Source organism: Semicossyphus pulcher, unplaced genomic scaffold (genome assembly GCF_022749685.1).
Source record: "Semicossyphus pulcher isolate SPU_LCO1_2020_fin unplaced genomic scaffold, fSemPul1.0.p SCAF_7, whole genome shotgun sequence".
NCBI lineage: Eukaryota > Metazoa > Chordata > Actinopteri > Labriformes > Labridae > Semicossyphus > Semicossyphus pulcher.
In genome coordinates, this window is record NW_027211748.1 from 28160364 (window position 1) to 28177060 (window position 16697).

General features: G+C 43.0%; 1 protein-coding gene across 1 annotated transcript in view; it reads right to left on the reverse strand.

Annotated features, from left to right (window-relative positions):
* LOC138611079 (contactin-associated protein-like 4) overlaps nt 1-16697 on the reverse strand; it is a 72379-nt gene that overhangs the window by 21492 nt on the left and 34190 nt on the right. Inside the window, exons 10-15 of the mRNA XM_069683989.1 lie at nt 13864-13983; nt 12539-12739; nt 9915-10077; nt 9504-9631; nt 8804-8974; nt 5383-5601 (exon numbers count right to left, since the gene is read on the reverse strand). Of these exons, the coding sequence (XP_069540090.1) occupies nt 5383-5601; nt 8804-8974; nt 9504-9631; nt 9915-10077; nt 12539-12739; nt 13864-13983 (1002 nt within the window). The remainder of the gene's footprint in view (nt 1-5382; nt 5602-8803; nt 8975-9503; nt 9632-9914; nt 10078-12538; nt 12740-13863; nt 13984-16697) is intronic.

Genomic DNA, 16697 nt, shown 5'->3' on the forward strand with positions numbered 1-16697 from the left:
ATTTACATCGATTCTTTCGTTCTATAATGGATTTGTTGAAATGCAAAGATTCCTCAGTGGCAGTACGCACACTGGGTTTTAAATGATTTATTTTGATGACATTTTTTAACCATTAAGACCCTTTCTATATTGACTGTAATGTTGTTAACCAGTGGTTAATCCATCCATTCATTATCTATACTGCTTATACTGTTCAGGGTTCTGGGGGGGAGCCTATCCCAGCTGTCATTGGACAAGAGGTGGGGTACACCTTGGACTGATCGCCAGTCAATCACAGGGCCGACACATAGAGACAACCTTTCACGCTCACACCTACCAATGACGAGCATGTCTTTGGTCTGTGGGAGGAAGCCGGAGCACTGGGAGGAACCCCACGCATGCACGAGGAGAACATGCAGACTCCACACAGAAAGGCCCACTACGTCCTAGCTGGGACTCAAACCAGCTGTGAGGCAACAGCGCTAACCACTGCACCACCGTGCTAAAATAGTCCTGCACTCAGTCTGCATACTGTACCATCAAGTTAAACAGGGGCAGCCCCGATCTATTGGCAGGTCTGCAAATCATATTTGTCTGGCTGAGGCATGATCTCTCTCTACTCTATTTATCCTCAAAACATACAAATAAGTCAGTAAATGAAGCTTAAAGTAACATACCATAGTCTATAAGGGTTAACTATTAATAATTCACCTTGCTAAATCACATCGTTTCCTCGTGGTTGCAGTGTCGTGACGTCTGGTCCCTGCCACGGTTCAAGGATTGAAAAACTGTTGCTAATAAACTAGTTTTTGCTGTTTTCCATTTAAGGTAAGTTCCACCTTCATACGGAGGATATGTGATGTTGAAAACATAAGAGAGCGACCGCAGCACGTTTTCAAAATGGTAAACTTAGGAACTAAAACGTGTTAAATGCTGCTGCAAAGAGGACGAGAAGAACAAGACACAAATTACCAGCTAACTTTGACTTATCAGGATCTTAATACAGAATAACCTTACGTCCACACGGCTGCATTTGGAGGGAAAGGGAAGATGAAAGGACTCCTCGTACAGGACGGTGCTTTGACTACACACAGCAGAACAGAGAAATAAACTCACTGTTAAGCAAATCATTTCCATTACAGCGATGCAGCACAAACCTACAAAGGCTTAACTATTCAAACAGGGCAAAATAATTGCTTACAAACCTTCACAAAGGAAGGTATTTCTGCAGTCCTTTAAAAATGCTGTGTGTGGACTTTTAGCACATATAATACCAACAGCAATAAAGGATTTGGAAAATGAACAATGCAGTAGATTATAACTCTGTGCAAGGCAATAACACGGCTTATTAATCAAAACAATGGAAGTCACAGGCTTATAAAGCCAGCCAGGATTACGGCTCATAAATATAGTGTATATTGAATTGTGGCTCATGAATTTCTGCAAACCAACAAAGCGGCTTATAATTCAAACAATGGGAACGGTTTGCTTGAAAATCAAGACTCAGTGAAGACAGTGCATGTGGTAGGATGGCTTATGAATTAAACAGGCCGATGTTGAGGCTGGGGAATCCAAATAACTCAATGTTTTTCCTTACATACTGTTACTGGGAGGGACTGTGTGCTCATGAATACACTGCAGACAATAGGATATTGTATATGTACATAGTAAGCCTGCAGAGCCCAATTTCACACACCTAGGTAAACACAGAGATAAAATTAATATTGCAAATAAACACATAAAGATGTTTTAACTCGTCATGAAGAGCAAAACACAACATGTGAAAATCATATCTTATGTGGCTCTGGAGGAAATCTGGACAAGCTAGACAAACCTGCTGACATACTGATGTTTGATGTTCAGATCACAGACTGTATAAAAAGATGGACAGTGTGTCTCCATCTACTCTCATTGTACTCTTTTGAAGCCAAAATACCCCCCCCAAGGCGGGCGCTGCCATCACGTGCTGGTGACGTCATTTGGAGCCAAAGACTGCTGTTAGAGATCGGCAGGTGGAGCCGAGGTAACAATGTCCCGCCCCTTCCGCTTACGGAAACACACATTTAACTTAAAGACAAAACAGCAAAGATCCTGCACGTCTGCGTGTTTAACAGCAGAACAGCTTCTTGTGTTGGTCTGAGGTTAACGTTCACAGGTATGGAAACTTCAGTGACTGAAGTGATTGCTTTAGTTACGTCTCTTCTCACCGTTCCTCCTCTACTCTGCTACTCGGGAACAGAACGCTGCAGGAGCCGTATTTGTCAACAGAGCTGTCAATCATGAGGCCACGCCCCCTTTTTGCAGCATCAAATAACTAATTAAAAGTAAACTTGTCAGAAAAATTAACACGTGGACATAAATCAGCATGATAAGAACTAACTATAATGACAGAAACCAAGTTTGAAAAAAATGTATTTGGCGTGTATTTTGATTTTATAGTTTGACTCATGTCCCATCTGTTAACATGGAGGAGGCAGGCTTTATGACCTATACTGCAGCCAGTCAGCAGGGGGCGATAGAGAGGGTTTGGCTTCACTTTCAGGGAGCTGTCATGTCGTCCATCTTTTTTATACAGTCTGTGGTTCATTATCTTGTTTTAGTGCGTTCCTCTTTAAAATAGTAACAAAAGAAAGTACAGAGTGTTGCAGGTATTTGATCAGAAACCAGCTGATGTCCCTAGTGAGTAAGTGAGTGACATTTCATCCTTGATGGGACATGAATGTGTGAATAAAAAACATCCCGGTGATGCTAAAGGCAAAGAAATTTCATGGCTTAGTATGTGTAAGCAACCCAGTTTAGTTTGACTCTGGAGAAGAGATTGCCTCGTATAACTGTGATTTCTGATGCTTTTATTTTGCCTCTTTTCCTGCCTTAATATTACTTCACTTCCTGTTTTGATAATGGAAGCTTTTTTTATTTGAAAGGACGAAAAGAGACTTCCGCCGATCGTAAAAGTAACGCAGCTGAGGTGAAATGGTAGAGAGAACGGTGAAGGAGTTAAATGTTTTATTTTTTAGCACCCCACTTTTTTTGGGATTGCCGAAACAGTTGTGGGATTTTTTAAATAAATCTTATTATTATTAATCTTCACTAGGCGAAGTGTCTGACCGTCTGTCGGAGGGACATGCTACAGAATGTGGCATCACGTTTTGCCAAATGAGCCGCAGATATCTTTTGTGTAAATTAAGCAAAACTGTTGGGGTTGATTAAGGATACAGAGTCCTTTAAAATCTGCTTAAATTAATGTATAAAACTAAGAAGAAGTTTTGTATTTTTCTGCTTTTGATTGCAATAAATAGTTGGTCAATTGTTCGATAGCTACTTATAGTGATTAATAACTGTAATTAAAAGATCTGTTGAGTTTTATCACCGCTGGGTAAATCAAAGGTAACCCTGAGAACGTTAACATTCATTTTTTAGCCTTATTTTCAACAAAAATGGCTCATTTAAGCACATCCAGAGCTACTGGTGCTTCTTTATTATCGTGTTCTTACCACTCACTGTGTAACCTTGCCTACATTTTAGATTCCTCAGCAGGTACATTCAGGGTGTAGTGCCTCACTCAAGGACACTGTGACTGTGACTACCTTTTTACTTGGTCATGTCGCTCCTGCAAAGCTCTGCTACGAAACCAGTCTGAGAATAAATACCAGCATGTTCCCATTCATTCACATACATCCGTCAGACTAATTCCAGTGTACTGCGGGGGTAATTCAGAGGTAAACAAACACAGGTTCAGGCGGATGGTGCTGACCTTAGAGCGAATTATTGTCTAAACATATTCTGCAAATCAATATTCAGCTCGATTTCCCTGCTGCTGCTGCCGCCTGCATCCAATCTCATCGATGTTTGTTGACTTGTTTTCCCTCCACACTGTGTGTTTACTGATATGAAGTGACATACATAATATTTGCACAAAGATAAAACTTGATTACAGATCATGGATTTTTCTTTTTTTCCTCCTGCAGGTTTTCAGACAGAGAGCGAGAGGTCAAACAGAGAAGTTTATTTGCAGAACTGAACCGAGATAATCAGGGTGGCAGTATTGACGAATGTCGTAATAGAGATTTTCTGTGAGCGTATGGTTAATTATGTGACAGCCTGATAAATCACGAACAGGTTCAGCGCCATTTAGAGATAACGCAAGAAACCACATCACACGCTACACTACATGAGCACTCCCTGATGCATGCGTTATCTAAAGGATGTGAGTATTGGTCAGTGGTCCGAAACCACCGACACTTTCTTACTCAATCGTGCTTAACAGTTAAAGGCATTTGGACAATTGCAATTCAGTATTTCACGGTTTATGTTTGAGTCTGTCGCAGGAGATCCGGCCTGCTAATCGTAGTGTTTGTGGATTGCAGTCTAGCAGGAGTTTAAACTGTAGGGATGTGGATGAAGAGGAGGCAGAGGTGTTGAATAGACGTGCAGATTCAGCACCTTTTACATCCAATACTGCTGATCAAACAACGCGATGGAGCTGATCACAGATTAGCATCTATGAAAACAGAGTATACAGCGAAGGCATGAGGATCTCATCCCGTATAACGTGCTAATGATTTCTAAACGGTGCTTCCATGGTGGGAGAGGTGCAGTGTTAGACCACCTGAGAGAAATGTGTCAAAAGGCATCTTCAGCATGTAACATCACTTACCACGCCAGCTTAGGTTGTTTGAACCAGCTGTGATTTTTGGACTTTCTACCCTTTCTGCTCTGTAAAGCCAAATAGCAGCATCTGTACAGGTAACAATCTGTATTATTGTCTATATCTTAACATGACATTAATATACAAAAGTGTTACCAAACAGTAAATCCAGAAGAAGCCTCTAGAGTTTATGTTTTTGCTGAATTTTAATCTATAAGTTTCTTTTGTGGATCAAACACAAATAAACTCGACACAGTATCTGTGCATGTCGGTGAAATGTTCCGTGGTAGTTTTGGCCATTTACCTAATAAACACTCCAAAAGCTTTGTGGAGCTTTAATCCAATTTTGATCCTGTATCAGTGACCTGTCCGTACCTGGCCCATTTATTAGTTATATTAAAACTGAAAACATGCTAGCAATTGGTGCTCAACTTAAAAGCAACTTCATTGTTATGCATAAAAGTAAGTTTTCTTCCTGAGTTGTTGTCAGTAAAAAACAGAGAAATAATGAGGACACACGCCAAACTCAGGGTGATTTCAGTCGGAGAGGAAAATGTGGCAGAACTGGACAGAAACATTTGTAATGAATGAATAAATAAATTGGAGAACTGCAGAAGAAAAAACATATTGAATGGGAAGATGGAAATTATCTATTATCTATTTAAAACAAAGAGTGCTCGTGTGTGGGAGAAAAACTAAAGAAAACAGAAAACTTAAAGCATTGCAGCGACAGAGTGAAATGTTGTCCTGCTCACCGATGAACAGCTGGCTGTTGAGCTGCAGGTGGAAGTGCCCGTCAGCAGGAGCTTCCTGCGTGGCAACAGGAAGTTCATCCAATCGAAGCGACGCCTCCTTGACGTTCCGCTCAGCTCTCACTCGATGCCAGCGGTTGTCGTTCAGCGGGACGCTCGACTCCACGTGGACCTCCAGCGGCCCGTTACCCACATCGAAGGAGAAAACCACCTGAGTGGAAGCTGACAGGAGGGAGAATAAGACAGGTGAGATAACAATGACTTTTTGCCTTTATTAAGAGGGAGGACAGTGGGTAGTGTCGGAAACGGGGGAAGAGAGAGTTGGGATGATACGTTGAAAAGGACCGAGGGTGTGAGCTGAACCGAGGAGGACTGTAGCCTCTATATATGGGACGCGCTGAGCTAAACCGGCGCCCCTTGGACACCGTTTTAATGTTAGGCTCAGTGCCAGTCTGAGGTACACTGTGTCTGGGTGCCCTCTCTCATCCAAAAGTACAGCAAAAATTGACTAGAGTGGGCTGAAGGCTGTGACAATTAATGACTACTTGCAGGGTGACAATACACAAAGTACAAAGCAGTGTTTTACAGTATCAGATGATGCAATGCAGCTAATGTATGGCTTTAAAATTGGAGTGGATCTGTATGTAAAAGCGTGAGTGCATTATCACGATTAGTTGAAGATGCATATTTTATCAATTGTATTGATTGTGGGCGACACCTGCCAATGAATTTTCCTCTTTAGACAAACTGTGGGCGTAAGTTTCTCAGGCATATGGCAAACAGTGTTTTTTAAAGACGGCTTAAGAATACATAAAAATAAAACATACAACAAAGTTTGACTGAGGTGTGCCACATGGCGTACTGTTGAGAAAGGCTCTGCTCCAATGCTGGATTTTTAGGTCTTGGCAATGTTGCACCCATGAGGGGGATTCAGAATGAGCTTTTCTTCTGGAACAAAACCAAAAAGTTTTCACTTCGGCTCTCTATTGTTGCCTCTCACAAGCGGTCTGCTTGTTCCTTGGAACAAAAGGAGTGGATTTCGGAGAGCTCAGACATCTCATCCCTCATCCTTTCTGTTTTTGGAGGAGGAAGATGTATTACTCTGTGAGCAAAGAACAACATGAGCCAATATCCGAGGATCTTCAGCTGACTTCATTTAGAGATCGTTCTCTCGGCCGCAGCGTCACAGAGCGATCTGTGGACAGAGCAGCCGTGTTCAGAGCTGGAACAACCGCGCTGACAATGATTTCCCTGAGGAGAGGGGCTGATGGTGCAGCAGTATCTTCAGTCTTTTCATTTCCCATTTCTAGAAAAATGCAAATCCAAACAAATCTGATGAAATGGGCAGATTGAGCCAAAAACAGCAACTTCGACCGACTCTAATAACGGACTCAAGGCATCTTTACAAGACTTACAAAACATCCGTCACCATGTCTGCCTGAAAAACATGCACCTTATCCCATAAGCATCGTAAAGAACACTCCTGTGGGGATTTCTGCCATATTTTAAATGACAATAGATGCTGTCAAAGGCACATTACCACTAACCCAGGCACAAATAAGCTCTTGGTTGTTGCTCTCATATTCTAAATGATACAAACAGTCAGAAAGATGCAAAAAATACAGACAGACAGAAAATATTGTCCGAGCAATGACACCAGAAACCTACAGAGTAGATTTATGTGCCATCACTCTCGGCAATGAACTGTCCTGGAAGCAAAGCAAAACAAAGTTTTTCGTTCATTTTGTGACTTTAACTTTTTAAAGACACAAGATAAGATTTGCTCATTACGCAACATAAGAGGTATTTATGTATATGTACAAGCTATATGTAGCTAGTGTACAAGCAGTGATGATACCCACTAATAAGGCAGGAGGTCTAGCACAGGTTTAGTATGGTAAACCTGGAGGTAAAATGGACTGCACTTAAATAACGCTCTTCTAGTCTTTCAACCACTCAAAGCGCTTCTTACACTAGATTCACCCTTTCACAAACGCCTAAGGACACGTGACTGCAGCAGTGAGGGATTGAGCCCCCCACCTTCCGATTGAGAGACGACCCACTCTACCACTGAGCCACAGCCGCTCTTTAAGGAAGGTAAATTAACAACTTTTTGCGTTACAGTTTTGCTTGCTTTTCCGATAGATTACCCAAAACGAGCGTATGACAACGTGTTTAAGGCACCTGATGCTGTAGGTGACAGGTGACAGATGAACACACACATTGCGCTGCTTCTTTTTATCACCCATCGTTACAAATGGCAATGACAAGTGTTGATTCAGCTGGTCTGTGTGGCCCAGCTGGAAAAAGGTGATGTTAGATCAAGGTGATGACATTAGATTTAAGCAACTGTTCAATCGACTGAGCAATATCACACGAGAGGGAGCGATGAGCCTTCATCATATTCAGTTCAAAATCATGACCTCTAGTGTGCTTTTATACAACAGCTATACAAGCAGCCAGTAGTACCTAACTCAACTAGCTCCACAGCTTAACTGAAACTGGGCTTTTGTTGCCAGGCAACCCAAACATCCTCCTGCACTGTGTTTACAGGTGACCACAGATCAGTTGTTTATCATGTACATTTATGTGTTTTAATTGATCATCAACCAGTGAAATAAGAGTCTGCTGTGTGATTCAGAGGTTCCAGCTTGATTAATGTAGACACACACGGTCTGCTGGGATGTTAATTAACAGTATTCAGAACACCTGGCTGAGGCGGAGTGATACACAGAGTGAAAAGTCCCAGTGATGTTGTTCTCTATATGAGCACTCATGGAATGCCTCTTGACTGTTATCAAATCTGATCACACGGTCCCCACAGAGTCCTGATGAAGCAGATTAGCTGAGTCATCAGTAAGGATGATTCTTTCTTAAACTCACCTTCAGTTATTGGTATTTTTATGAGGAATATTTCATGTGAAAGAGAAATAATTTCAGGTTCTTGGAAGTCGTTTTTACTGTGGAAGACTGACCTCAACCCCCTCGCACAGCGTTGGGCTGACTTCAGTCATGCTACTGCGTCTGAAGGGGAGCAAATCCCTGCAGGCAGGATCCAAAAAACTGTGTTAAGGTTTTCACAGAAGTGAGGAGCCTGCTGCAGCAGCAGATTAACACCCATGACTTTGAAATTTCTTGTTCCACAATGACGTGGGTATAATGCTGAAGTGTCAGGAGGGTAATGTGCTCAAGTATGAAACTAAAATGTTAAACTTTGTGTTAAAGTGAGGACAGGAAGGTCAAGGCAGCTGAGCTGAACCTAAAATAAATTTTTTCCCGATTTTCCCGGTGGGGTTGTTCGGTACATATTAAGTCTGTAACCTCTGGGTTTCTACACAGATCCAGATTAAGACTTTGACTTCCAGGTTTCATTGACACGCCACTCTAAGCCGGATTAAATCTTCACCCTGCAGCTCTTACTTACAGCTCAGTTCGATCCGGATGAAGTCTTTGATGCCCAGGTTTTCCAGGAACACACCGGAGTCGGCCGTGGTTTTGAACAGGAAGGAGATATCTGCGCTCAGCTCCCCGTGGAAGGTGGGGAAGTGGAGGTACGACGTCTCTTTGTCGAAGAACGCAGCGTTCCAGAAGTTCTCTGAGAAACAACAAGGAAACCTCACAGTCAAGACCATTCAGATAATGAGCTCTCACAAGGGTACGATTTCTGTTACATGCTCTTGTTTTACTTATGTATCTACTTGGGTAGATACAGAACAGATGTAATTAGGAATAATTAAAGGAGGATACACAGGAAGCTACCTTGTAATGCTTTTAATGAGGAGCCTACAAACTAAAAGGAAATATGCATTAGCCATTGTTCTGCTAATGATAATCAGCTTCTCTGTGTTGAGGTAGCGTACCCAGAGGAATTAATTTATCTCATAATTGGGAAGTGGAATGAAAAGTTAAATATAAATTCTGTACTCCCGTTTCAAAAACAGCCTTGGGAGGAATTAGTCTCCTTGAAATAACATGATATTATTTCAATTTGCTGCTTGATTAAAAAAAACATTGTCTAATCGGTTGAATGTGGATTTAAAGTGTTCAAACCAAAACATTATTATAATTGTTTGTTCTCTTCATCTTTCCATCGTGTGTAACACGGCAACCAGAGCCGGACTTACTGTCTCCATGACAACGGAGCGGTCCCACCCCGTAGGCGGCCTCTGACCCCGGCCTCTGGACGTCACCCAGCACCAGAGACCGAATGGGGAGGCTCTCCTTATGGATGAGCAGGCCCGAGTCTTCAGCCCTGAAGGAGGAAGAAGAGGACGAGGATGAGGCAGAGTAGGATAGGGATGAAAGACAAAACGGAGGAGATGGGGAAGAGGTGGAAGAGGAAGGAAGAGGACTAAAAAGCACGTGCAGCAGAGCTTTTATAACAGTGCTATAAAAGCATGCAGCCCAAAACAACAATACCTCAAATGAACAGTGGATTTATCTCCACTCCAATCGCAAACAAAGAGCAAATTCGCACTGATGCTTAAACAGTTATAAGATCCATGTCAGTGCAGTATATTGATTTAGCTCAGTACCACTCTGTGCGGTCAGCGTCACAGTTGCAGTAGTGTTGTGGGTCCACACAGTCGCCCTGCAGGCCGCAGGCGCACTGCTGGCTGCCTGGCTGAGCTCCGCCCCAATAAGTCTGGAGGCGACCGAGACCAGGACCACCGAGCCACCAGCTGAACGGAGAGCCCTCTGAAACACACATGAGAGAACACAACCTTTACTTCATTGAACATTGAATGCTCTCGTCACCTCTTATTCAGTCTAAGCCAACCCTTAAAAAAAAAACTTGGACTGTCTTTTATTCAAGAACCAAAAGGATGTTCTGTTTACTTTCTGGACATGAATCTGAGCTAATAACAACACATTAAGTTGCTTAATTCAAAATACTGGCCCATTTTACTGCCCAAAACTTTGAGATAACACTGCTCAGAAAACTGCACCAACAGCAGGTCAATAATCAAGTAAAAACTCGGGACAGAAAACATCAATGCACTCTCTTAGGGAGGCCCGTAATCCTTACTGTGTCATAAAAAGTGCTGTATGGAAAGACTCCCCATCACTCAGCCTCCCTAGATGCATCCAGTGTTTGAAGCAGAGGGATGATAGCCAGCTCCCACACCTAACACTGAATATATTGTTTTTATGGAGGGAGTGAGGTGATAGTAGGAATGTATTTCACAGTGTGTGAGTGCGTAGGAGGGGAGCAGTGAGAGAAGGTGATTGGAAAGGTCTCTGTTGAGTCAGCGCTTCTTTATTTTCCCAGAGAGCTGCAGCGAGTTTATAATGGAACTTCTATTTGTCCACCCATTCTTCTTTTTCATCCACTTTCTCCATTTTCATCAATCATCTTATCACCTCCTCCCAAAGAGTTTCTTCAGCAGTCAGGTTTATCTTATATATGGTCTTTGAAGTTTCACGGGAGAAACTTTGAAGATGTGATTATCTAAATGCTAACGTCAGCATGCTAACATGCTCACAGTGACAATGTCGATGTTCGGCAGGTATGTTTACCATTTTCCCCTACCTCAGATTAGTGTGTTAGATGCGTTAATGGAGAGATGTGAGGGTGAGTGGGCTGCTCATGGACACGTGCCCCGAGCAGTTAGGGGATTCGGTGCCTTGCTCACGGACACCTCAAAAGGATTGGCACCACTCCAGCTACCAGCCCCACATGGAGTTATTATTATAACAAAGGTTCAGGAACAGGACCACGCCTCCCTCGCTAACTCCATCACCTGTGTCTTGTTCGCTCTCATACCTGTGCCTCCCTAATGCAATTATCTTTGTGCACACATATAAGCCTGTCTAACCCCTTCTCTCCCGTTTGTCTCAGTCCTCAAGACCCTCCCCCCCAAACCCCATTCCTCTCTTCTCTCCTACATCAACACAGGAACCTCGGGGGGATGCTAAATCAGAAAGCGCATTGAGACGTGCCCCTACCCTGAGTCTCGAACCCCAGGTTCCTGACGGCTACGGCTAACTCAACCCTTTCCGACCCCCTTTCATCCGGCACTACTTCGACCCCCTCTCATCCCATCTTACCTCGACCCCCTCTCATCCCACCTCACCTCGAAGCGGGACTTGAACTGAAATTCACAGTCATCCATCCTCTAGATGTTTGGACATTTCACTCAAAGCACAATCGTCACGCTGCACTAACATTTCTCCTTTGTGTGCTCAAGTGTCTGTACAAAATTCCATGGCAATTCCATTAAACAGAAAAGATGGTGAAGTGCTTTTTATCAAATATATCTTGCTTTGATCGTCCCTTATATGCCGGGATCAGGCCCAGCGATGACAAAAAAATTTGTTTGGAAATAATTCTTAATAGTATTTCAGAGTTTGTCATTTCCTGGAAAACATAGAAAACATAAAAATTAATACTTCATCTGCACTTGGGGGCATTAATCAATTTTTCATTCAATGAAACACTTTGACTCCACCTTGACTATAACGCACTTCAGCTGTATTGGCTACTGTAAATGGCAATCAGTGTTCTCATTCTACAGGAAACAAGTTAATATTCAGAATCAAATTGTGCTATTCTAGCGATATTTAATCTGGATGAGAGTGGAGGACCAACACACCAACAAAGGGATACATGTTAATACATTTGTCCCCGCTGTGTCTAGCAGTGTCTTCACACCCTGACTGATGCTCTGTTGTTCTTGTTTATGGACTTGTGTGTGCTGTTGCATGAACTGCTGCGAGGGAAATCCAATGGAACTTGGCGATCGAAGTGATTCTCCCTCTTTTTCTAACACTTGCCCTCTAATACTCATCAATGTAAGCAGGAGCAAACACATGACCTAACAAGAGGAAAAACCAGCCTGAGTCAATACTGATTCCCAAAGGGGGAGGTTTAAACTAAGCTTGAACAATGACTTCATCTGAATAATTAGTTAAAAAGAAAAGCCCAATATGTTTGCAGCAGGGAGTGTAATGATTTTGTCTGAGAGCTGGCTCAACGATTCTTTCATTCACTTTTATTTACCCCAGTTAGTAAATGAAGAACAGGCTCTTGTTCGTGTTTTCTCATGTAAATGTGCATTTGAAGTGTTGTAGGCTTAGAAAAAAACACACTACAGCGCTCTCCCAAAAATAAGATTAAAAGGGATTAAAAAAAGGATAAATCTAGAAAAACTTGGACCTGGAGTGTTGAGGAGGCGGGACTTCCTGCAGTGGTAAGACAGCTCCTGGTCGCAGTATTCTGACTGGCTGATGGCGGCCAATAGCTGCACCTCTTCAGTAGAGTAGTCGAAATGGACAGAGAGCTGGTTTGCACCTGGAGACGGTCGGACTCTGGTCAGCTCCGTGTTGTTGTGCTGGATCACCATCCATGTGTTCTCCTCTGGTGGAGGAAAGATAAACAGCTATAACAGATTACTGTTGCTGAAAACTGATCAGTAACTTGTCTGTTAAGGTCTCAGTCATCCAGGTAAAGGTAATTCGAAGCTTTTAGTTCTTGAAGACGTTTCACCTAGTTCTAAACTGACTGGTGGACTGAGCACGAAAGTAGCTAGAAGCTAGCTACGTCCATCCGTCAGTTAAGAACTGAAGAAGCCTTTTGGATGAGAGGCGAAATGATTTCAAGAACTTCAACCAAGACCAACATCACTCTTAAAGATTTCCATCCATCCATTCATCCATTATCTTCCGCTTATCTCAGCAAGGTGACCCAAGCGTCCCTCTCCCCAGCAACATTTTCCAGTTCCTCCTGGGGAATTCTGAGGCGTTCCCAGGCCAGACGGGATATATAATCCCTCCAGCGAGCTCTGGGTCTGCCCCGGGGGTCTCCTCCCAGTTGGACGTGCCCGGAAAACCTCCAAAGGGAGGCGCACAGGAGGCATCCTAACCAGATGCCCGAACCACCTCAACTGGCTCCTTTCGACGCGAAGGAGAAGCGGCTCTACTCTGAGCTCCCCCCGGATCTCCGAGCTCCTGATCCTCTCTCTAAGGCTGAGCCCAGACACCCTCCGAAGGAAACTCATTTCAGCTGCTTGTATCCGCGATCTCATTCTATCGGTCACTACCCAAAGCTCGTGACCACAGGTGAGGGTTGGAACGTAGATCGACTGGTAAATGGAAAGCTTTGCCTTCAGGCCCAGCTCCCTCTTCACCACCACGGTCTGGTACAACGCCTGCATTACTGCTGATGCTGCACCGATCCGCCTGTCAATCTCACGATCCATTTTACCCTCACTCGTGAACAAGACCCCTCTTAAAGACTTATGAAGTATAAAAATTACATGAAGCAGCAAGACAGAAAAGGTGTGTCAATCTTCTTCATATCGTACATGATTAAACACATTAAATAACACAGATGAAAAAGGGAAAAGGGGGAATGGAAGATAAATTAGATCAGGGAGTGACAAGAGTAGCATCATCATTTACAATTATGTAAATTATATTCATAAACATGTTGAGTGATTACGAGAGGAAGCGTGTGTGTGTGTGTGTGTGTGTGTGTGTCACCTGTCACGTTGCAGTAGACCAGCTGTGGTTTGATTGGTCCGCTGCCGTCCACGTCGATGTAAAAGTGTCCCGACGTGTTGCCGTTGTGTTTGTACGCCTCGCAGGACTGTTCGTACACAGCTGGGAGGAAAATAATGAGATCAGCTGCAGCGTGAATCAACATCAACAGATCAGCTGTGAGGGGAGGAAGAGCACACACCGTGCAGGATTACGTGTGCTGCTTCACACACGTGTACGTATGACCACTGAATCACTGAAGAATACGAGTTTGATTTCTGCAGCAGCTGCTCATAAAGTAAAAATGAACCCGGCTGGGGAGGACAGTAACGACTGATGGGAGTACAAAGACCTTTATCAGAGCTGCATCTTCCTCTCTGTCTCTGTAAGTCTTCCTCCGTCCTCTCTCTCTCTCTCTCACACACACACACACACACACACACACACACACACACACTGATTCCTCTGCAGTCAAAGAGAGGAGCCCTTTAAGGTAAATCCATATCTACAGGTTCCCACACTTTGCTCACCTGATATCTCTCTTCTTCCTCACCTCCATGAGTCTTTTATTCATCACATTCCCTCAGTGTTTTTAGAAGGTTTGTGCAGGAATTTCAGCATGGAATAAAACTGAAGGTGAGTCGTGTGTGTGGGAAACTCTCCTCCTCTCTTTTCAAGGATTTGACTCGCGGGAACCAGCACAGAAGCTGTAAATCTCACCTATAAATTCACCTCACTGCTGCAGCTGCATTTTTCATTCACTATTTGATAGTTTAGGCACGGCCACAGGCTCATCAACCTCCATCATAACGCTGTCATACAAACTGTAACCTCCTCCGCTGCATAGAGAGGATGAGCAGAGATCAAATACAGCTCACAGCGGGGGGTCTCTTTAAAGGCTGGTTCTGGTCATGAAAATGTGGACCATGCTTTTGCAGTTTTAGCCATTCTTTCTGTTTAAATGTCAAAACTAGGCTAACACTTAATTTTAGAGGCATTTTTATAATATTTGTTGAAATTCTTTTTACATCTTGACAGCAATCAATAAAAAAAGGGGAAAGAATCAGGTCTCTGAGGCTGCAGGCCTGCACTAAGCATGGACTCATCCTCTACCATCAAGCAGGCAGTGTGTGTTCAGGTGTTTTTGGAGATTTGATTCGGCATTTATTGGATTAGAAACTTTCAAAATCTCGTTTCCTGCCCCAGCTTTAATACGGCATTCATCGAGTAATTTCAGACATCTGGGACAACGGTGACATAACTCAACAGTTAAGCGAGAAACACAAGAGGGACACCTGCAACCTTTTTACCTAACATATGTTTTTAAGCTTGTGTAACATTCAGTTAATCTTGCATAATACTTTTTCTGTTTATCTCCTGACATTTAAGCTCCTGCCCTCATGTGTCTCCCGGTCCCTTGATTACCAGCTCCTGCAGTCATCACACACTGGCCCCTGATTATGTCACTAGTCCACCTCGTCCATTTAGTCCTTTGTTTTCCCTTGCCAGATCGTCCTTGTCGATCCCTGTGAGTCCATCGCTTTCCAGCTTCTTCATAGTTTTTGGATTTGTTTTTTTTGTCTGGATTTGTAAGCATGTTTTGGACTGACTTTTGTGCACAGCATCATTTTTTTGCCAGCCTAGAGCAGACCCTTTTGAACCACCCATTGCTTCTTGTTTTCTTCTGCACCTGAGTCTCAATGTTCTCTGGTACCATTACACATATGAAGTTTCTGCACTAACATCCAAACAGTGCATGTCATGTTTCGTCATTTTCCTTCAGTTAAGCTACCATTTTTGTCTCGTTCTTTCATGTTTTTTCATTTCCTGTTTTATTTTGAAAGTAACCCTGTTCCCTCTTGTTTCCGAACACTTAACTTCCTGCCCCTGTGTTTCCCGCGTCTGGTGATTGTCTGGCCCCTTCCTCATCGGTTTCACCTGTCATTCCCTTCCTCATGTTTAAATAGTGGCGTCTCCCTTTGTCCTGTGCCAGTTCGTACTTGTCTCAAATCGGTTTATTAGTAGTCAGGTTTGATATCAGGGTGAGTTCAGGTTTTCTTCATATTATTTTTGTGTTTTTTAATCTGTGAATTGATTGTAAATAAATATATTTTATTTACTTTGATTCCTAGTCTGTTGTCGTGCTTTTGGGTTCTCATTTGTATAGGCAGAACGTTACAGTGCATGCACGACTATTGTAAAACACAGTAGACGCCATATAAGAGGGGTGCATCAAGGTCTGAGATGTGACATCAATGGGGTCAATGCACAAGTCCTGCACTCTCTCTAATGACCAGCAGGGTCGATTCCACTGGATGCAATAAAATGTCTGATTGTATAAAGTCAATGAGAAAATGATCCTCCTTCTCACTTGATTTATTAGCACAGTAAACATTGTGTTGTCGGGTTTATGGTCTCAGTTGGTAGTTTCAAGTCTTCAATACATTATGATGTTTGGTTCTCAACTGGTGGGTCGTGGCCCAAAAGTGGGTCGCGGAGCTGTTTTCAGTGGGTCGCGGATGTGTGCAAAAAAAAAAGTTTATGCTGCGCTTTTATTTTGAAGGACATGTGTTTCCTATGATGTGCAGGACAGTATAAGTGTAGTTTATTCACACTCCATGTGTCCACTGATTGGGTAATCCCAGCTACATTTACAAAAATCGCAGCTGTTATTTACATTCTTGAAACTTGATGAGCCCTACAGCTGTTGCATTTACTGTATGTTGCACTTTTTTAGTTTATTTCTGTTGAAAAAAGGCCGCTGAGTGAACGAATTGTGGTTGGAATATCATATGCACTGCAACTGCTGGTCATTTTGACTGACTATTTTACTGTTG